The 22,531-nt window shown below is 35.0% G+C and overlaps 1 protein-coding gene across 13 annotated transcripts in view; it reads left to right on the top strand.

The window, feature by feature from the left end:
- Window positions 1-10,873, top strand: part of LOC149565830 (proline iminopeptidase-like) — a 314,435-nt gene extending 303,562 nt beyond the window's left edge. For 11 of the 13 annotated variants that reach the window (XM_089819321.1, XM_089819322.1, XM_089819325.1 and 8 more), the window contains 2 exons: window positions 2,481-2,555; window positions 10,478-10,873. In XM_089819321.1, coding sequence (XP_089675447.1) covers window positions 2,481-2,555; window positions 10,478-10,588 — 186 coding nt within the window. In that variant the 3' untranslated portion in view covers window positions 10,589-10,873. The remainder of the gene's footprint in view (window positions 1-2,480; window positions 2,556-10,477) is intronic. The other 2 variants (XR_016362073.1, XM_089819323.1) reach the window with 2 other exon arrangements.
- The last annotated feature ends 11,658 nt before the right edge of the window (window positions 10,874-22,531 follow it).

Here is a 22,531-nt window from a genome sequence, read left to right as displayed (position 1 = left end):
CAAATACATCTATCCTACAATCCCATAGAGACTACTTTACTATGCATGGTTAGCTTAGCTAGAGGAGACAATGAATAGAACATTAGAAATGTTGATCCTAAATAGAATTAAGACCACACAAAACCTAGTTGTAGATATCAATCAGATCCTCCAATTCATACAACCTCTCCATTCTCACTCAATATCTAGAAATATAGGGGGAGAAGTTGCATAAAATTGTCGATCCTTTCTATTAACTTAGAAAATTACATACATAGGCCCCCTCTTAGGGTTCTTGGTCAGTTATAGATTCATCAGTTACATTAACAAAGCACTTAAATCGCTCAGAAATCCAATAGTTATCGTTTCAATTAAATACATCAGAGAAAGAAAGTAGAAATGGTTAGAAACTTTCAAAAATTATTCATATTCCTCTCTGATCTGTAGCAGTCATTTTGGCACCAAAAATCGTATTTCATATCCCAACAGTCACTGCAGATTTAAATCTCTACTGTCGATTTGATTTCAACTTTGGTTTTTACCACCTTTGACTGTGTTCTTAGCCATTTATGCATCTTTTAGTGCTCACTCTGCATCGAACTAAATTGATCTTGCTTCTAGCTTATTCTCATGATGTGCATATCATCCTTTAGCCTCAGTCCTCATATTTTTCGCTGCCATTTGTTCTGAATATGCCATCAATTTCTCCATTCTACTTGTATTATGCCTTTAATGAAACACTTGATCATAGAGTTATGTTTTCTGAACAACATCCCTCTCATCTAGGAAATGCATAAACTTACCCTCCCTTTCCTAATCACCTAATATGAATCAATGCATTAGATTGCTTTTGAATGCCCACCTAGGTGCATACAAAGGAATAGATGAGAGGAGAAGTTCCTTAAGGGCAATCTAGACACAAAGATGACATCACATTGACTCAACCCTAATCCTAGAAGTTTGAAAAATATATGGGACTGAAATCATGGCAACACCTATTTACAATATTTTTAAATTATAACATGTTATAACTAATCAAAATGATCTTGACTCTGAGATCTATAAAAGTGTATTTTTAGTTTTTAAAGAAAGTTAAGTTTTGATAGAGAAGTGAGATTTGGCCAAAACAAGTTTAGGTGGCCTAAAAGGTGACACAGATTTGTGCTTTTCGGATGAAATCTCAGAGAATTTTATCTAGGATTAGTTAGTGATCTTTAGGACAAGTAATCTTTAAGGAGGATTATAATGTCCCATTTTTATGGTCTTTCCAATATCTTTGGAAACTCCAATTCTGTTGGAGAGTAACAATCGAAATGGAATGCTGGTGATGGTAATGAATTCAAACAATAAGGAAAGTCTCATGGTACTTTCCAATTGTAGTTTAGACATTCTTGAAGCATACCACATTTCTTGGAGAAGTTTTCTATTTTGGGGAGTGTCGATCATCCTTAAGATTGATATCCTATGAACTTAAGCTTTTATTATTGTGGACAAAATTCATAATTGGCTTACTTTGGTATTTTTTGTAACTTGGTTGTGCAAAAATATTTATATAAAGTGACTTGTATGGTTCAAAAGTAAATAAAAATCATAGTCATTATTTCGAAAGTTTGTGAATATTGTGATAGATATGAGAGTGATAATGGGTTATTGGTAATGAGACATTGCCTCAAACTAGGGTTTTTCAAACCTTATTTTTTCATCTTTGGATTATTTTTGGTAAAAATTAAGTGAGCTATCATCATTTGAGTAATAGGGTTTGCCAATTTTCAGCCCTAAGGTTTGAAATTTAGCAAAATTCAAAATATAATAAAAAAATTGTTTATATTTTCCAAATGTTGATATGGATATAAGACAATATCTGTTTTGAAAAATTATTGTGTTTTCTATTTTTTTCATTTGTCGTGCAAAGGTTCTTTTTCACATTTTTTCATTTGGCAAATAGGTGGTAAGGGCTAACCATGAACAAATAGATGGATTTTAGAAGGTTAGTCTGCAAACTATCTATTGAATAGAGGATTCGTGAGTGTTGTGTCCTATAGATAGTAGGGGAATCTTAGAACCAAACTTATCTTTAGAATGCATAGGATTTTCTTCAAATTAGTGTTTATCTATTCCACAAGCAAAATTTGGAGTCTTATGTTTTGTTCATTATTTAATATTATTTATTTATATTAAGGTTTTTGTTCTATAGATTAGATAATATGTGTAACATATTAGTTTTAGTTATTTATAGTAGATTACATTTACTTAATAAAAATATATCTTTAAATTAAGCTGCATATTTATATTGTTATCTCATAAGTTTCTAAGCTGGATACTCCCTAAAGACAAGAAATTCTTAATAACACATGAATCGCTAACATTGCTCTTAAACTTAAAAATGTCTTGATAGCTTTTCTGACCTCAGGCTCCCTCCATTAATGTATGAATGAAGAACATGGTTTACTTAGATCTAGAATTGCTTTGACGTGATTTTCTTGAAATGTGAATGCTAATAGGGAAGATATGATATTTGCTGTCCGATGATCTCTGCATGGGACCTTCACAAAGCGTGGCCCGAGGCTGAATTCAAGGTAGGGTTCATTCCTCTAAAATTGTGATTTATTTTGTATTCCATTTCATATTAAGTATTATACAAGTTTTATTTGAGAAATAGTTACTGTTGCAATTGTTTTTTTCCTATGCCAAGGGCATCCGACTAAATTCTAAATTTAGAGTTTAATAATTTCTATTACAGAATTTGTATTTATTATATTTTTCTCTACATGTATGATAATATTTTATTATTTAAGTCATGATTTCCACAATCTGTAATGTTATTGTGCTTAACTTCTTATATAAACTTCGTGAGGAAATAGACTCATACAGTTCATATCAGAAGCTAAGCACAACAGCCCTTTATTATTTTTGATCTTGTAAACCCTATATCATGGTCAATGCCATGCATGGTAGAAAACTTATCTAAATGGCCTTGAATTCAAGATGGACAAAATTTGAATATTAAAATTCCTAATAGCTAAAAGAAATAAAATACCATTTGTTAATATAAATCATATTTTGATTTTAAATGTATCTTATTGTGCAATCTAACTAGACCAAATACATGTTAGTAACTATAAAGATTAGTTATCTCTAATTTTTATGTTCAACACAATGGACCAATAGTTTAACACTTGACTTCACATTTCATAGAAGAATACAAGGTATACATTGTGCTTGTTGAGCTAAAAAAAAAAAAAACATAAAAGAATATAAAATCTAAAACTAATTCAGACAACAAAATGCATAAGATTTAATACACAGATTTATAGTGGTTCATACAGCTAATCTGGATTACATCCACTCTTCAAACAAGGGCAATCACTCTATTCGAAATGTAATTCACAGTACAATACAACAGTATCAACTGACTTTTCATATTCTATACCAGTAACATTCAATGTGATGGGGACACAACCCAAGAACCAAAATGGACACAACAGAAAGGGAAATTGTATTAACTGAGAAAATAAGCTAGTACAAACAGTACAGGAAAATAAACTTCGAAACATGCCCTAAGGGCTTACAATAGCATAAATCTGGAGATAATTTCTCCTTTCAGTACCGCCTCTCAAACTCCACTCCGAACTGCCTTTTACAATGCCAGAAATCTCCTTAAATAGACCACGGAGGGTAAAGGACTAGGAGTACATTCTAGAAAGTGCTAGTAGGCATCCACCGACCAAATAGAAGGTTCCAGAAGCTGCGTTAGAAGTCAGTGCAAATCTAGAAGAATCCAGAAACGGTAACCGAACTTTCGGGAGGCATAACTTTTGAACCGTAGCTCCGATTAACGAACCGTTTACATTTTCGGAAGCACTCTATAGCCCTATGGACAAGCTTCGCTCGTCCCCCATTTTTCGGCCCTTTTCGAGGTCATTTAATGCCCCTAACCTGACTTTGAAGCATTCTTAGGAGGTCTCAAAAACTCGAAAAACTGCAATAACTTTCAAACCGTGGGGCCTTTTGACCTGATTCTTTTTCTGGAATGCTCTAAATCACAATTACATTCATTTGGCTAATTCACACCTTCTAGGTCACCAAAATGATGGCCAAATTGCATGCTCCTATTTTTTCGGGATTTTCTAGCACACTGATAGTTGAACTGTGAGAGCTGGAACCAGAAACTAAGTCTAAGTACATTTTTTTGGGTGGCATAGGATTGCCCTTATACCTCTGGATGCTCCTGCATCACAATGGAAGATGAAAAGGTTGAGAAGGGGAAGAGTCAGCAATATTGGACTGCACAATAAGAGCCGTTATATATTCCCTTGTCAAAACCATTACAATCTCCCACTTGAAGTCCAATCAATGCTACACAGAGATATCCCCTACAAGGAATGCTTATGGCTATGTCATGACAATACCGAGAGAAGCTCTACAGAATTCGAACTTCTCTCGAGGTACAACCTTTGTAAACACATAAGCCAGATTGACTTTTGTATCAATCGTCTCTAATTGTAGCCTTTCCTCTTCAAGAGCATAACGGATGAAGTGAAATCTAGTTTTTATATGCTTCGTGCGACTGTGGAAAGCTGATTTTTTAGCCAAATGAATAGCACTCTTGCTGTCAAAAAACAAAGTAAAGTTGGATTGTCGAAATCCCAACTCTCCAAACAATCACTGTAACCATATCAGCTCTTTAGCCCCCTCACTAAGAGCAATATATTCGGCCTCAGTAGAGGAAAGAGCAACAACTTGTTGCTTATGAGAAGTCAAGATAATTGCTGCCCTGACAAAAGTAAACACATAGCCTATTGTAGACCTCCTTTTATCTAAGTCTCCAACCATGTTAAAATCAGCATATCCACAAGGGGTCTTATTGTTAAAGCATAAAACATGAGAAGAAGTGTCTTTCAAATACCGATAAATCCATAGAACTGCTTGCCAATGAGTTTTACCCAGATTACTCATAAAACCACTTATGACTCCTACTGCATGAGCAAGATTCAGACGCGTGCTAACCATTGCATACATTAAACTCCCAACTGCTGAAGAATAAAGAATACCATCCATCTCAGAGTTTTCTTCCAGAGTGGAAGGACACATCTTTGAAGACAATCGAAAATGACCAGCCAATGGAGTGGCAACCGATTTGGCATTCGACATATTAAACTTTTCTAAAACTTTGAGAATTTATTTTTCTTGAGATAATTTAATTTCTTTTTTATGTCTATCATAGATTATATCCATCCCAAGAATCCTCTTCACTGCCTCTAAATCTTTCATGGCAAAACGAAGAGCCAAATGCATCTTCAACTCATGAATGACTCACATACTATTTCCAGCAATCAACATATCATCAACATACATTAGTAAAATCACAAACTCACTAGTAGGAAGCCTTTTGTGATAAACACATAGGTCTGATTCGCAACGAGTGAATCCTTGTTGTGTCATGAAGTTATCAAACATTAAGTACAATTGGCGCAGAGCTTGCTTCAGCCCATATAAACTCCTCTTTAACCTGTAATATAAATGTGCTTGCCCTTGTTTAACAAATCCCTTTGGCTGCTTCATATACAATTCCTCCTCAATATCCCCATGTAGAAATGTTGTTTTGACATCGAGTTTCTCAAGCTCAAGATCCCAAGCTGCTGCTATGCCTAAAACCAATCAAATAGTTTGCATTTTTACAACAAGAGAGGAAATTTCATTAAAATCCACACCTTTTTGTTGAGTAGATCCGTTTACTACCAATATGGCTCTATACCTTTTACGTACTCCATCTTCCTCCTTTATCCGGTAGACCCATTTGTTTTTCAGAGCCTTACAATTTAGCGGAAGAGGAACCAAATCCCAAGTCTGATTGGTATGTAGAGACTCCATTTCTCCTTTCATGGCATCCATCCAATGCATCAAGTTAACATCACCACAGGCTTGCTTAAAGTTTTGTGGCTCTGCTTGATCAAAACAAAGAGAAAACAATAATTCATAGTCATCAAACTTCCGAGGACGTTTTCTCTCTCTAGTAGATTTCCTTGGCTGTGGAATTTGATTGATATCTTCTACATGTGCAACTTGAGAGTCAATGTCAATGCCTTGTTCAATGGCTCGATTTGTGTTTCCAAATTCGAATTGGACACTATTGGTCCCCTGGTCAAATGGTATATTGAGAGCACCAAAATTCTGAATATTAGTTCTAGTTGAAAAATCTTTATGTATCATGCCCTGTGTATGACTGAGGGAACTTGGTGTAGAATGAGAAACATGCCAGGCCGCATGAGAGGAACCTGCAAGTCGTGATTCATGGGCAGCGTGTGAGCTTTGTTGGACCATATGCGCAGTAGAAGGCTGAGGTTTTTGTTTCTTGGGCTGGTCAAACAAGGAAGGGACCACAGGGTAAGTATTACATTTCTCTATCAATGGTAACGACAAAGCATAGACTGCTTGGTGCGGCAGACCGTAAGGGAGAGAATTGTATTGGGAGAGCACAAAGAGTGGGTTTGGGAATAGCATGAGGCTACGATAACATGGATGCATTGTTGGGATTGTGTTCATTGCCCAATATAGAAACATCACGGGTGGGAATGAGGGACTTCAATGTGGTCTCATTTTTTAATGGAGGGCAAGACAGAGTGGTAAACAGAGAAGATTGTCTCTCATGAACAGTGATAATTGGTTGAGGGGGAGATTTGTGTTGAACTACTGCCTATGGGTAGAGTAAGTTGGATTGTAGGGGTTGGAAAATATGATGCATTGGGAGCAAAACTTACTGATTTTCCATTGTGAATCAAGTCTTTTGAAGTAGAATGTGTACCATTATTAAATAAATCATATTCAAAATAAGTATCTGAAGGAGTGTTCAATTTTTGCAAACCTGAAAATGACTTCTCATTAAAAATAACATCTTGACTGCAAACCACCTTATGAGCAACTAGATCCCACAATCTAAAACCAAACTGATCTTCACCATACCTTAGAAATACACATCTTTTGGATTTAAAATCCAATTTCGTTCGCTGCTCTTTAGGAACATGAACATACGCATCACAGCCAAACACTCGTAAATAGGAAAATGAAATTCTTTTACCAGTCCATCTCTATTCTAGAATAGAAAAATCAAGATGTGATGAAGGGGCTCAATTAATTAAATAAACCGCTGTATTGCACGCCTCTGCCCAAAATTCTTTCCCCAAACCAGCATTTGATAACATACACTGAGCCCTTTCCAAGATATTGTCCGATTCAACCTCTCAGCTGCACCATTTTCTTGAGGTGTATAAGGGGTTGTCTTAATCCTCCGAATATCATGATCTGCGCAAAAACTATCAAACTCTGAAGAGCAAAACTCACCACCATTGTCCGTTAGTAGACATTTAATCTTTTTCCCAATCTGATTTTCCACCATAGCCTTAAAAAGGTTAAACTTTGAAAATACTTCAGATTTCTTATTCAACATATAAACCCAAACTTTTCGAGTGCAATCATCAAGAAATGTGACAAAATAGTTAGCACCATTGAGAGAAGTTACCTCCATAAGACTAAATACATCGGAATGCACAAGCTCTAATGGAGAAGATTTCTTCTCATGACGTGTCCTACGAAGCTGGTGTGATTTTGTTTTCCATAAAGACAATGCTCACACAACTCCAAATCAAGAGATTTAAGACCCGGAAGTTGGTCTCTTCGAAGCATGACTTCAAGACCTGTTTTGCTCATGTGACCAAGCCTCTTATGCCAAAGGTCAGCATTATTTTTGGCAACCGCCATGGCTGCTCCCACTTCACTATTGCACTCTAAAACATATGAACTTCTAGATTTCTTTCCTTTAGCCAACAATAACTGACCTTTGGACACTTTCATGCATCAAGATCAAAGTTAACATTATAGCCTTGCGTATACAACTGACGAACTGAAATCAGATTACGCTTGAGTGAGGGAACATGCCTAACATCTTTTAAAAGCCATTGACTACCATTTCTCAGCAAAATAAAATAGCCCTTTCCGACAATATCACATCTTTGTTATCCCCAAGAAAAACTTTAACAAACATACCTTTGTGGTAATTTGTGAATGCACTCCCACATGGAGTAGCATGAAAAGATTCACCGGAATCAAGAACCCACGAACTTGAATCCATGTCACCAGCTGCAAGTACCAAAGCTCCATCAGTTGTAGCATTTACACCATCCTGGATTACTTTGTTTTGAGCCTTCTTGTAATTCCAACATTGTTTCTTTGTGTGGCCTAATTTACACCACAAAACCAGCAATTGCCATTTCTTCCTCTAGGCTTTGAATGATGATTTGATTTGCCTCTTCCATTATTATTATTATTATGTCTGCCTCTTTCATGACTTCTTCCTCTATTGCTTGTGCTCACAAATGTTAGAGCATCACCGAAAGAGGGTTCTTGGTGCTTCCTTCGCATGTCTTCCCTGAGTAATGTGGCTGCGACTTCATTGAATTTTAGCTTGCTCTTGGTTGCTATTGATGTTTTCACAGCCATTACTGCACCTTCCCAGTTGTTCAAGAGTGAACATAATAATAAAATGGCTTTTATTTCATCATCTAATGGTATACCAACTCAAATGAGTTGACTAGCTAATGTATTAAACTCATTCAAATGATTTGACATCACTCCCCCTTCTTTCATTTTCAGATTATATAGACTCTTCATTATAAATACTTTATTCAATGTTGAAGGTATCTCATACAATGAAGATAATTTCTCAACTAGCGCTCTAGTTGTCTTCTCAACTGAAACGTTAAACAACTCGTTACTTGAGAGAGCTTAGAAAATCGTTGCCCTTGCTTTGAAATCCGGTTGTTCCCATTCTTCGTTAATGCAGGTTGTAAATCTTGCTTGATGAACAAAGACTCTATCTGCACTTTCCATATCGATTTTCCACTTATCCGCCTCATCCATGGTGTCTATAAATCTTCATCGATTTCCAAAAAGTCAAACAAGCTTAACCAGCTCTGATACCAATTGTTGAGCTAAAGAAAATAAAAAAAATAATATAAAATCTAAAACTAATTCAGACAACAAAATGCATAAGATTTAACACAGAGATTTATAGTGGTTCATCCAGCTAATATGGATTACGTCCACTCTTCAAGCATGGGCAATCACTCTTTCAAAATGTAATTCTCAATACAATACAACAGCATCAACTAACTTTTCAAATTCTATGCCAGTAACATTCAATGGAAGATGAAAAGACTGAGAAGGGGAAGAGTCGCTAATGATTGGACTACACAATCAGAGTGGTTACATATTCCCTTGTCATGTTACAGTGCTGACCACCTATATATATAGTGCAACAAATTATTAATATGAAATATTCTAATGCATATGTATTGCTTCTCTAGTAGTTATATATGCACATTTCACCAGTACAACAACATATGTTTAAATAAGCATCTTTATTTATAAACAACATACTTATAATGAATAATTATGATATTTTATCTAAAGACAAAAATGCTTATTTCGTTCGTTGATGAATGCATTTATATATATATATATGTTTAATATTCATAAATTCTTATATGTTCTAAATATGGATTCATCTTGACTAATATATGACTGTTTTTTATTTATATATAAACTATTTATTTATAATATAAATATATAATAAAAATGAATATTATAAACATAAATACCTGTACAACTATAACTACTACCTCCTTTCCTTAATGCATCTTGACTTAAAGAAGAAGCACTAAACATTCATAATGCGCAAAATGATAAATAAAAGTACATAAGCAACAACAGTTCCATTCTAGTTTGATTGTTATTGCAATGCGCTAGCAATGTATAAACATATTCCCATAGTTTATATCCATATTGAAATGCACATTATTCTACCTGCGGTGAGTGACTTAATAATGCCTAAGAGAACTATTCAATCGCATATTCTACCCAAGGCCATTTCATAGAACTTTATTATATGGTTTCAGCACGCTTGTCAATGAAGCACCTCTTAAAGTTCAATTTTTAATTTTGATATAAAATTGTATGTGCTGTTAATATTTTTTTAATTTCTGTATATCTAATTATTGCTAATTATCCATTTTGAGGGGATGGTTCTTCTCAATTTAATTAGACACGTCCCTTAAGTCATATATTACTCTAAATGGATGGATCCCAATTTTATTTATAAGTAACTGTCACAATTTAGCATTTTACTAGATCTTTTAGATCAAAGCCTTCAATTCAGAGAGGGGATGTTATATACCTTATAATTATTAATGCAAATCGTAAGAAAACGTGACTCCTATCCCTAACGAGACATCCTATTCTTGCCCCTTGATTGATTTTTAAATAATCCGTCGCCCAATTCATTCATACTTATTTGGATCATTTGTTCATTTCTAAAGTTCTGGATTTCATGACCTGCTTGAGATTTATGATCATTTATAGCTTTTAAAGGACCAAGCATGAAATTTTGTAACTAGAACAAACTTTTTCTTATCTTGAAAAGTTTATATTTTTGTGATGGATCTAGGTAATTCCTAATGCGGGTCATTCTGCTAAAGAACCGGGAATAACTGCTGAATTGGTTGCAGCAAATGAAAGGTTTAAAGAACTAGTTTATGGAAATAAACTACCTAGTTAATTAATTCGCAGAAAAAGTTTGTAGAAGCAGGTCACTTAATGTACATTTTCTCAGAGAAACATGATGGACTATTTGTGTTATTTGCATATTGATAATATGTAGTTGCTCTCCAAACTCTACTGTTTTAGTCTAGATAAATATGTTGGATTTTGTAACCATAACGATAGGTTTTGACGATAATGGGATGAACAAGCCACATATTACAGAATAATGTATTTTAAAAAAATGGATTGGATACAGCCATTTAATAGTTAGATGACAATCAAGCCAATAACGTTGAGTCTACCATTGAGTGTTAAAGTGAGATGCTTATATTGCTAGCTATTTTAAAAGGTTTTCTATAACAGTTTCAGTTCTGAAAGTTCGTGTAGTGTAGTCTATTATTTAATTATGGCTTCCTTTCTTGTTTATCCATTTTAATATTAATATTTAAGTGCCTAATAAAAGTTACAGTTTTTAAAAGAAAGTTTGGAAATTTGGATTTGCGTTTCTTTGTTGTAATATAATTGAAATTCCAAAGTGTGTATTTAGGATCTAGATTTGAGAATAGGAAAATGATAAATTTTAAGAATACTTGGAACCTTTCATATGAAATTTCACATGATTTTTTTTTTTTTTTTGAAAGAGGCTAATGCATAACTTCATTATAGAGAAATACATGATGATAGATTTTGATTGTTGAGACAAAGATGTATGATTGAATGCTTCTTCCTTGCTTGTATGTATGTGTTCAATTGATTTAAATATACTTGATTGAATGCTCACAAAAAACTCAAGTGTGTCACTTAGAAGATAAGAGATTGAAATGAGAGAGGGAATTGTAATTACATGCAATCTATACCTTTCTAAATTTAATTTTCAAGTTGGATCAACATTATAGGGTAGTTCTCAGTTGCTAACAAAGCCTAAATTCATATTGTAAATTTTAAGGACAAAATGATAGGACTAGGGCAAAATGTTGCTAATAAGAGAATGTCACAAGTTAATGGAAATAGTTCATAAATTGAGCAAAAGGAAATGTAAAATAAGTACACATTAGGAACGATCACTAAAGTGAGTCAAAGTAAGTGTGAAATAATAAAGAGATACAATTTATTACACTACAGTAAATATATTGAAAAGCAAGTCAAAAAACACTATTGTGCTATTGGATGTGTGTGCAGATGGGTCTATGTACACATGTACATGTGTAAACATTTACAATATATACACATATATGTATGCATCAAATAACATGTATAAATGTATCTACAAAATAATTTCAAATGCACATGTCAAATTATGTAAATGATTTCCATAAACTCAAGAATACAAATATATACACATGAAATAGATATCTCTAAATAGACTCATATACATAAACCATTAAACATAATAAAAAAAAATTGAGTTAATCAATTTCTTGACCATATTCATTCATTTACATCATGCATGTGTATAAATATTAAAATTGTGTTAATATTTTTAATCAATAAAATCTTTAATTGAAACAAACAATTATGTATAGCTATATGTGATATTTAACTTCCTAGTAGAATGAATTTTGTTGATGCAACAAAGTTATTAGAGGGCATGAGTACGAGCATATGCATTTTTCTATAATTCCAAAAGAATGGTAAAGAAGTAGAAGAGGTACTTATGGAAGTTGCAAATTTGTTGGATGAGTTTCCATATAATGTGCCTAATGGATTACCACTAGTGCGAAATATTATTCATCATATGGACTTGATTCTAGGAGCTAGTTTTTCAAATAATGAAGCACATTGAATAACACTAGGAGAAAGTGAAGAGTAAAATAAACAAGTACAAGAGTTCTTGAAGAAAGGGTTGATTCGAGAGAGTCTAAGTCCACGTTTTGTACTAGTAGTATTAGCATCAAAGAAGAATGAAGAATAGAGGAAGTATACAAATTCTTGGGCTATCAACAATATAACAATTAAGTATAGGTTTCCATTGCCAACAATGGATGATATTATGGATTCTTTGAGTAGAGTTGTGTATTTTATGAAGATAGATTTGAAGAGTGGGTATTATTTGATTTGGATCAGAGAAGGAGATGAATGGAAGACTGCCTTCAAGACAAAGGAAGGATTGTATGAGTGATAAGTCATGCATTTTGGGATCACCAATGCACCAAGAACTTTCATTTGGCTCACGAATGAAGCACTAAAAGAATTTCTAGGTAAATTTGTCATTGATTACCTTGATGACATTTTGATCTTCAGAAAGACATTGGAGGATAATATAATACATATTTGTAGCGTGTTTAAGAAGTTAAGGGGAGAAGAATTGTTGATTAATTTGAGAAAAGAGTAATTTTGTGGAGTTAGTGTACCTGGGATTTTTAGTTTCAATAGAAGGTTTAAAAATGGACCCTAAGAAAGTGAAGGTTATCCTTGAATGGCCTACTCCAAGGAGTGCTACTATAGTAAGATCTTTTCATGGATTGGCTAGCATTTATAGAATTTTTACAAAGTTTTTTACTAGAATTTGTGGACCCTTGATTAAAACAATGAGAGGGGATAGGAAAGAGTTTTAGTGGACTATAAGGGAAATTAAGAGTTTTAATTTGTTGAAACAAAAAGATATAAAACAACCTATTTTAACACTTTGATGCAAGAGCATCATGGGTTGTCTTGTAATCCTGCTCATTTTATTCATTTTGGCAGTTATCACCGAGTTTGAAGTGTTAACCGAGTTTGCAATGTTAACCAAGTTGAATGTTAACAAAGTTTGTAGTGTTAACCTAGTGTTAATCGAGTTACAGTGGTGATCGAGTATTCCTTCATGTACCGAGTGAACCTAATATTTGTTGATGCTTGGTTCCTTCTTTGACAGAGTTTGTCTATGTTTGGTTCTTAGTTTGAGCCAACTTATGTATTTAATTTGAATTGTGAATTTAATGATAGGATCTTGTCTTGGGATGTGTGCAAACCATTTTAAGGTCGGCCTTTCTATTATGTAATGATCTAGAATCTTTTGTAAGTCATTTTGGCAAGTATAAGTAAAGGTATTTGAGTTAGGCTAAGTAAGAACTTAGAGAGTTTAGAGTAGATGTTTCTAGGATAGCAATTGTGAAGTTGGATTATGGATCTTGAAGTTGTATATTTATTATATCTAGTCGTAATCCAAAGGGCCTTACAGTTGGGCATTTGGGTATGTGTAGGATCATGGTCAACCAAACTATGGCCTTAAGTCATAGTGAAAAATCAACAAATTAGGGTTATGTCAACTTGACACATAATTTTAAAGTGGTTCTGGACTTTATATCAAAAAGTTGTAAAAAAATAATCTATAGGAAATTGAATGTAGTTTCTCAACTATTAGGCCTTATCTAGAGAAAAAAAATATTTGATTGGTCAAAAGTTTGGATTTTAATGTAGTATTACAAAAATTTCAAGGCGAAAATAAAAAGTAGGTGTATGTCTGACTACCTTAATCAAAATCAAATGATAATATTTTTTAATATAAAAAGTAGACTCATGCTCAGATGTGATGCATATTTTTGAGTTTTTTTTCCAAATAAATAATTAAATATGAATTTTCTACTAAAACTTTTTCAGAATTAAAAAAATCCTATGTATGACCACTTTAACTAATTGAAAACTTTACCAAATTAAATTTTTTTCCTTATACTAGGTGAAGCATAGAATGTGATGCAACATTTGGATTTAAAAAATGTTATACCATTTGAAAGTTATAGCTATTTTTCAATCAATATGTCAATCAACACTTTACAATCATCTTCATTAAAAATTCACTAATAAATACTTATCAAACTCAGAATTTGATAGATATTATATCGATGGAATTTTGAGTGTTATAAAAAAAAACTTTTTTCGTTTCATTCAATTTCGATGAAAATAACATTGTTAAATGGCTACTCGAAGTCTGAGTGTCAGTGAAACCCTTCTCAAACATGTTTTTTGGGTTGACCAAATAGGTTTGGTAAATACCAAGCTTGATCAAATACCTAAATTCAAATTAGGTATCCAATTTCAGATCAAATACTCGATATGAAATTGGGAATCTAATTACTCTGAATTTTCCTATTGGGAGGGAAACCACCCACATTTGAAATTTTGGAGGGAAATTTTAGAGGAAACTTTTAGAGGGAAATTTATTTTTAGGAAGTTTGGGCATTATTATTATTATCATAAAATGCATTGAGAGGGATCATAGGTTAAATTATGACCCCTCTCGATGCATTGGAACCAACCAAATGCATCCCTAACGGTCCTAGGTCCCCTAGGGACAGATGTTGTCATGAAATGCGTCGATAGGGGTCATAGGTTAACCCATAACCCCTCTTGATGCATTGGAACCAACTAAATGCATCCCTAAGGACCCTAGGGACCCTAGAGACATTCGTTGTCATGAAATATGTCCTTAGGGCCTCTTGACGCATTCAAACCAACCAAATGCATCCCTAGGGACATATGTTGTCATGAAATGTGTCGATAGGGGTCACAGATTAACCTATGACCCCTTTCGACGCATTGTAACCAATCAAATGGGTCCTTAGGGGTCCTAGGGCCCCTAGGGACATATGTTGTCATGAAATGTATCAAGAGGGTGATGCATTGGAACCAACCAAATGTGTCCCTAGGGTTCTTAGGGTCCCTAAGGACATATGTTGTCATGAAATGTGTTGAGAGGGATCATAGGTTCCCCTAGGGGCATGTTGTCATGAAATGCATTGGGAGGGGTCATAGGTTAACCTATGACCCCTCTCGATGCATTAGAACCAACCAAATGGATCCTTAAGGGTTTTAGGGCCCTTAGGGACATATGTTGTCATAAGGGCCATATGTTGTCATGAAATGTGTCGAGAGGGGTCATAGGTTAACCTATGACCCCTCTCGACACATTAGAACCAACAAAATGCTTCCCTAGGGGTCCTAGGGCCCCTAGGGACATATGTTGTCATGAAATGCATCAATAGGGGTTATAGGTTAACCTATGACCCCTCTCGATGCATTGGAACTAACCAAATGCATCCCTAGGGGCCCTAGGGCCCCTAGGAAAATTCGTTGTCATGAAATGTGTCAAGAGGGGTCATAGGTTAACCCATGACCCCTCTCGATGCAACCAAATGCGGCCCTAGGGACATATGTTGTCATGAAATACATTGATATGAGTCATAGGTTAACTTATGACCCTTTTCAACACATTAGAACCAACCAAATGGGTTCCTAGGGGTCCTAGGGCCCTTAGGGACATATGTAATGAAATGTGTCAAGAGAGGTCATAGGTTAACCTATGACCCCTCTTGACACATTGGAACCAACCAAATGTGTCCCTAGGGGCCCTAGGTCCCCTAGGGACATACATTGTCATAAAATGCATTGAGAGGGGTCATAGGTTAACCTTTGACCCCTATTGACACATTAGAACCAACCAAATGGATCATAGGTCATAATGCAATAATAATATATGTTGTCTATACTATATTTAATAATTATAGTAAATTTCATAATAATATATATTATGTTATTATATTAAATAATAATAGTAAAAATATAATAATATATATATATATATATGTTAATGAAATTTGTTTACATTGCTCGTAATTCCATCCAAAATTTTGGAATCAATATTGGATATCCGATCTAATATCAAATATTCAATTTGATATCAAGTATTCGATCTGAGATCGAATACCCGATTAAACTGGCATGATTTTCTCAACATATTCCCTTTCACTGTAGACTCGACAACGTCGCTTTTTGTGGGCCATTTTCATGAGTTTTGGAAAAACTGACTTTTTGGTGCCCAAACGATCATAAAAGGTTCGATAATATATCATTAGGTGTTTGATATTGTCATCTGAATGGGGAGCAGTAGTCGTCAAAAGGCTAAATGCAAAAGAAAGATATCAAATGAAGACATTGTGGCATATAGGGAAAGGGACAAGGTAAATCATCGAAGGAAAAGACAAGGTATGTTAAATGTGAGTTAAGTCGATGATGTATTGGTCGAAGGTGAAATCATAGACCCAGATAATGAATATGTGCAGTTGGGGAATGAAAATATACCAATTGATAACAATAATGTCAGAATTGAAAATTTAGAGAATGAAATGCTACCAGGTCATAATGTAAATTGCATGATGGACCATGCCAAACATGACAATGCATAGTAACCTTACATATCTCCTAATTATAATCGACATGAAGGTTCTAGAACACCAAAATGGATAATTGAAATTGATGAAATGATTTTTATCAATTTGGAAGGGCAAAAAATCAAAAAGAACCATTCGGTTATGGGCTTCAAGACTATATAAGATATTTTTCGACAACAAGACCATGGTGGAGCTATGCCAGCTTTTTATGCACTGATTAAAGATGCAAAAGATCAGACCTATGCTTTCCAAATTGAAGATTCATGTCAATAAAAAATTGGAAGGAAATGTCATTACTGTGAAGAATATTTTTAGTGCTCTCAATAGCATTGGAAAAAATATCAGAGAGAAGGATAAGAGAGTTACTCGAAGGGTTATTTCAACCTCTTTGGTAAGTGATCATTTGAGAAAGGGTAGATATATGAGACAAACTTTTGATGACTTGAACATAAATCGTACTACTTTGAGAAGAGCACTTAGTAGATGAGAGAGAATTGATGATCCTCTTCAAAATGAATCATGGGCTTTTGGTGGGAGACGTTCATGTTTTGATAAGAAGCTATCTGATGATGTGAAGGAAGAAATTGCACAATTTTGGCACTCTAGCTCAAGAGTATTACCCAATGCTAAAGACGTGTTAAATTTGAGAATTGGCATCAGAGACCACATGCCACATCCTAAACATTATTTGGAGGTATGTCAAACTATGTTGTTCAAACAATTTAGAGAGAGTCATCCAAGTCTTCACATATCATAAAGCGCTTTTGAATCCATTTTATTGTGTGCCACTTAAAATTTGAAATACATGTTGTAAATATCATATTGAGTTTTCTATGCACCATAAACTAATACACTCCATCTGTTCTACTTTGCATAGTGCAAAAATGTTGGAGAATTATGGTGCTAGTGGTCTTCCAAAATTATCAACAGACTTGCTAGATCATTTTTTATGTCGTAGAGTTGATGGTTGTTTCTTTTATAGAAATGTTTTCTTAAATGAGAAATGTTCAAAATGTGATGGCTTATCCAAGTTTGACACATGTTTCCATGAGGGGTGTCAACAAGATCTTGGGAAGACAATAGTAAAAAAAAACGTATATGAAACAGTAAAATACACATTAAAGAGTGGGGTTGAGGGCTCTAGATGTGAATTGGTTGCAAAAGAAATCAATGTGGCTAGTTTTATTTCAGATTTCAAGACAAATCTTTTCTACAAGTATGCAAGATATAATCACAAGTCTAAGTGGTTGGATCAACAATTTAGAATGTGTAAGGAGACTTTTCCCATTGGCACTATTATATTAGTTATTGACTATGCTGAGAACTACACATTGTAGCCCCAAAATGAGACACAATCTCAGTATTGCAACTTCATTTAGATTGCTATTTTTGTCCACATAACATATAGACATGCCCTTGATAGTGCGGAAGATGATAGGAAGATTATTAGAGAGTATCATTTTTATATGAGTGATGATAGATCTCACTCTCATGAGTTTGTGCAACATTGTTTCAAGAATTATTTTAATTTCTTACAAAAGCATGCAATTGCTATTGGTTGTGTAGGATGCATGTAGAGAGGGGGATGCCTCATATTTGGATTTTTTTTTAGTCCAACCATGGGAAAGGGGAACATGATGGAGCAGGGGCATGTGTGAAGAGAGCTCTAGTTAAGGAGCAATTAAAAATTTCAAGACTAGAGCTTCTTGATGCTTGTAGCATTGTTGATTGGTGTAGTTCAACACTATCACAGGGGGGAATTCTTGATTCAGTAGTATGCAAGTTCTTTTGCTTGGTTGAGGAAGGGTCCATAGGTGATAGATTGGATTGTGCTATAGTGAGAGACTCATCAAAAATGCATTCATTCTAGAGCTCTAATTCTAGTACATAGACCATTTGGACACGATAGCTAGCTTGCTTTTGTCCTAATTGTTTTCAGTGTGATTGGGATCACTATGAGTCAAGTGAGTGGGTGGACATATGGGCTCCACATTATCTTACTCCATTGTCTATCATACCCTCCATCAGAAATGATGACATGGAAAGTTCACTTGAGCATAACCATCTATCATATCTTCTTCAGCCAAGACATGTCTTTGCATTTCTTGCACCACAGGGGAATGATGAGAAATCAGATTATTAGTTAGCACGTTGTGTAAGAGGTGAAAAAAAAGCTTGCACAACTGATCACAAATTATAATGGATTTACATATCCTACTAGTTCAGTGGTCGTTGTTGGAACATGGTTGCGGACATACATGTTTAGAAAGAATGAAATTCCTACATTCAAAGACTATCAGAAACACAAAATAATTCTCATATATTTGCATCTTATTATAGCAAAAAATGTAAAGTTGTTGAAGCATCAAGGAAGACCAAAAGTAAAAGAACTTTTTACTATTACTAATGCTGATCATGAAGCCTTGTTGGAGACCCTAAAATAGAGAGAGGACCCTACTAGAACACTCAACTAAGTATATTTACTTATTATGTTATTTTGTTCATAATGATTTAGTGAACCAATGATTATCTTGTTTAATACAATAAGTTACTAATATTCTTTATGATATTAGAATGTAGGTACATCGTGAAGAGTAGCCATGCATAAAGACAAAAACTAAATAAGGAGTAGAATGAAGAAAAAATCTATTCTATTTTTGACACTATGATTTTTGACAATACTTTTATTGACACTATGATTTTTGACACTACGATTTTTGGTAGTTGTGTATTGATTTAATAATGATGAAACACTTGATATATTGTAGATGTAAACTTTTTTATTTAATGTAAGAAATAAAGATGATTTTACTTAATGCAATGTGGAGGGACCTAAAAAATGATGATTTTAATACATACTAACACCAAAATTGCACTGTGCCCAATGTCAAAAACTTGAGAGGTAAAAAATAATGTTTTTGTTTTTAATACTAACCCTAGTGACACACTTGTTCTAGGTGTGGAGAGCCTCCATCGTCTACGGCCACCTCGTACCAAGGAGTCTCCAAGATGCTCTAAGTGTATGTCAAGGTCGATCTTTTGAGGGTTGTAACTCAGAGCTCGTGGGGGCTATCAATGAAACATCAATGCTACAAGATGGTCATGCCAAGGCCTAAAATAACCTATCTCATTTCAAGAGATCACATTCTATTTGGATTTGGCACAATGATCTCACTTGATGCCAAAACTCGTAGTGTGCCTCAATTCATAGGTGCACCACAACATAACTTTGAATTTTTTTATCTTGGCATTGAATCATCAATTCTATTAGCTCCAAATGGGCAAGTAAACCCTAGTGACACCCTTGTTCCAACTGCGGAGAGCCTCCATCATCTGCAGCCACCTCGTACTGAAGAGTCTCTAAGGTGCTCTAAGTGAGTATCGAGGTCAATATTCCAAGGGTCATAACTCGGAGCTCGTGAGGGCTATCGATGAAACATTAAATGCTACAGGATGGTCATGTCGAGGCTTAAAATAACATATCTCATTTTTGAGAGATCACATTCTGTTTGGATTCGACATAGCAATCTCGCTCAATGCCAAAGTGCGCAGTGTGCCTTAGTTTATAGGTGCACCACAACTCAACTTTGAAACCGCTGAGCTTGGCATCGAATCATCAGTACCATTAGCTCCAAATGGGTGGTTGAACCCTAATGACACCCTTTTTCCATCCACAGAGAGCCTCCATCATCTGCAGCCACCCCGTACCGAAGAGTCTCCAAGGTGCTTTAAGTGCATATTGAGTTCGATCTTCTAAGGGTCATAACTCGGAGCTCGTGAGGGCTATCGATGAAACGTTGAATGCTATAGGATGGTCATGTTGAGGCCTAAAATAACCTATCTCATTTTCAAGAGATAACATTATGTTTGGATTCAGCACAACAATCTCGCCCGATGGCAAAACTTGCAGTGTGCCTCAGTTCATAGGTGCACCACAACGTAACTTTGAAATTGCTAATCTTGGCATCAAATCGTCAATGCCATTAGCTCTATATGGGTGAGTGAACCCTAGTGACACCCTTGTTCCAAGCATGGAGAGCCTCCATCATATGCAGCCAACCTGTACTGAAGAGTCTCCTAGGTGCTCTAAGTGTGTATCGAGGTCGAGCTTCCAATGGTCATAACTCAAAGCTAGTGAGGGCTATCGATAAAACATTAAATGCTATAGGACAGTCATGTCAAGGCCTAAAATAACCTATCTCATTTTCAAGAGATCGCCTTCCATTTGGATTTGGCATAGCGATCTTGGTCGATGCCAAAACTCGTAGTGTGCCTTAGTTCACAAGTGCACCACAGCTTAATTTTGAAACCGCTGATCTTGTTATTGAATTGTCAGTTTCATTAGCTCTAGATAGATAGGTGAACCTTAGTGACACCCTTGTTTCAATCACGGAGAGCCTCCATCATTCGCAACCACCTTGTACCGAAGAGTCTCCAAGGTGCTCTAAGTGCATATCGAGGTCAATTTTTTGAGGGTCGTAACTTGAAACTCGTAAAGGCTATCGATGAAATGTCGAATGCTAAAAGATGGTCATGTTGAGGCTTAAAATAACCTATCTCATTTTTGAGAGATCACATTCCATTTGGATTCGGCATAGCGATCTTGCTTGATGCCAAAACTCGCAGTGTACCTCAGTTCATAGGTGCACCACAATGTAACTTTGAAACCATTGATCTTGGCATTGAATCGTTAATGCCATTAGCTCTAAATGGATGGGTGAACCCTAGTGACACCCTTATTTCGGCTATGGAGAGCCTCCATAGTCTACAGCTACCCCATACCGAAGTCTCCAAGGTGCTTTAAGTGCATATCGAGGTCGATCTTTCAAGAGTCATAACTCAGAGCTCGTGAGTGCTATCGATGAAATGTTGAATGCTACGGGATAGTCATGTTGAGGCCTAAAATAACCTATCTCATTTTTTAGAGATCACATTCCGTTTGGATTTGCCACAACGATCTTGCTTGATGCCAAAACTCATAGTGTGCCTCAGTTCATAGGTGTACCATAGCTTTACTTTGAAACCACTAATCTTGGCATCGAATTTTCAACGCCATTAGCTCCAGATGGGCAGGTGAACCCTAGTGACACCCTTGTGTGAGCCGTGGAGAGGCTCCATCGTCTGCAGCAATCCTATACTAAAGAGTCTCCAAGGTGCTCTAAGTGTGTATCGAGGTCAATCTTCTAACGGTCATAACTTAGAGCTCATGAGGGCTATCAATAACCCCTTACCAAGTTTGGTTAACTCATCTAATTAAGAATTTAAAGTTATAGCAAAAATTGCTCAAAATTGCAATTTTGCAACTTTTGCAACCTTTTCTTACAAAGTGAAAATGAGTGCAAAGAGTTAGTTAGGGGTTTGAGCATGACCATACAAGGTTGGAAACACCTATATAAGGTGTGAAATGATAGAATGCATTAATGAATCCAGTTTACATAAAAGTTATATTATATGCAAAATATGGGTCTGAAGGCTAATCATGGGAATGTAAGGGATTATACGGTTTGTGGTATTATATAGGGTGGAAAATGTCTTATTAGGGCCTTTAGATGTTGATTAGATCAATAATGGGTGAACAATGTATGGTGTATGATTAATAAGAAGTAATAAAACAAAGTTTCTTTCTGCAATTTGTATCATTTTCCATTGTTACACTTTGTTGATAACATTTTTTTAATGAGATTGTCAAAGGAAGATTGTTTTGTCACAAAAATTATAGTGCTTTTGTGGGGACCATATCTCAATTTTTCACCATTGGATTGGCCTGATTTTTGGATATGTTATGGAGGGTCAAGTGATCTAATTACTCGATG

Source organism: Cupressus sempervirens, chromosome 3 (assembly GCF_028749045.1).
Source record: "Cupressus sempervirens isolate cs-2001-9-10 chromosome 3, ASM2874904v1, whole genome shotgun sequence".
NCBI classification, from domain to species: Eukaryota; Viridiplantae; Streptophyta; class Pinopsida; order Cupressales; family Cupressaceae; genus Cupressus; species Cupressus sempervirens.
Note: the sequence above shows the minus strand (reverse complement) of the source record. Positions and strands in the feature narration are given on the sequence as shown.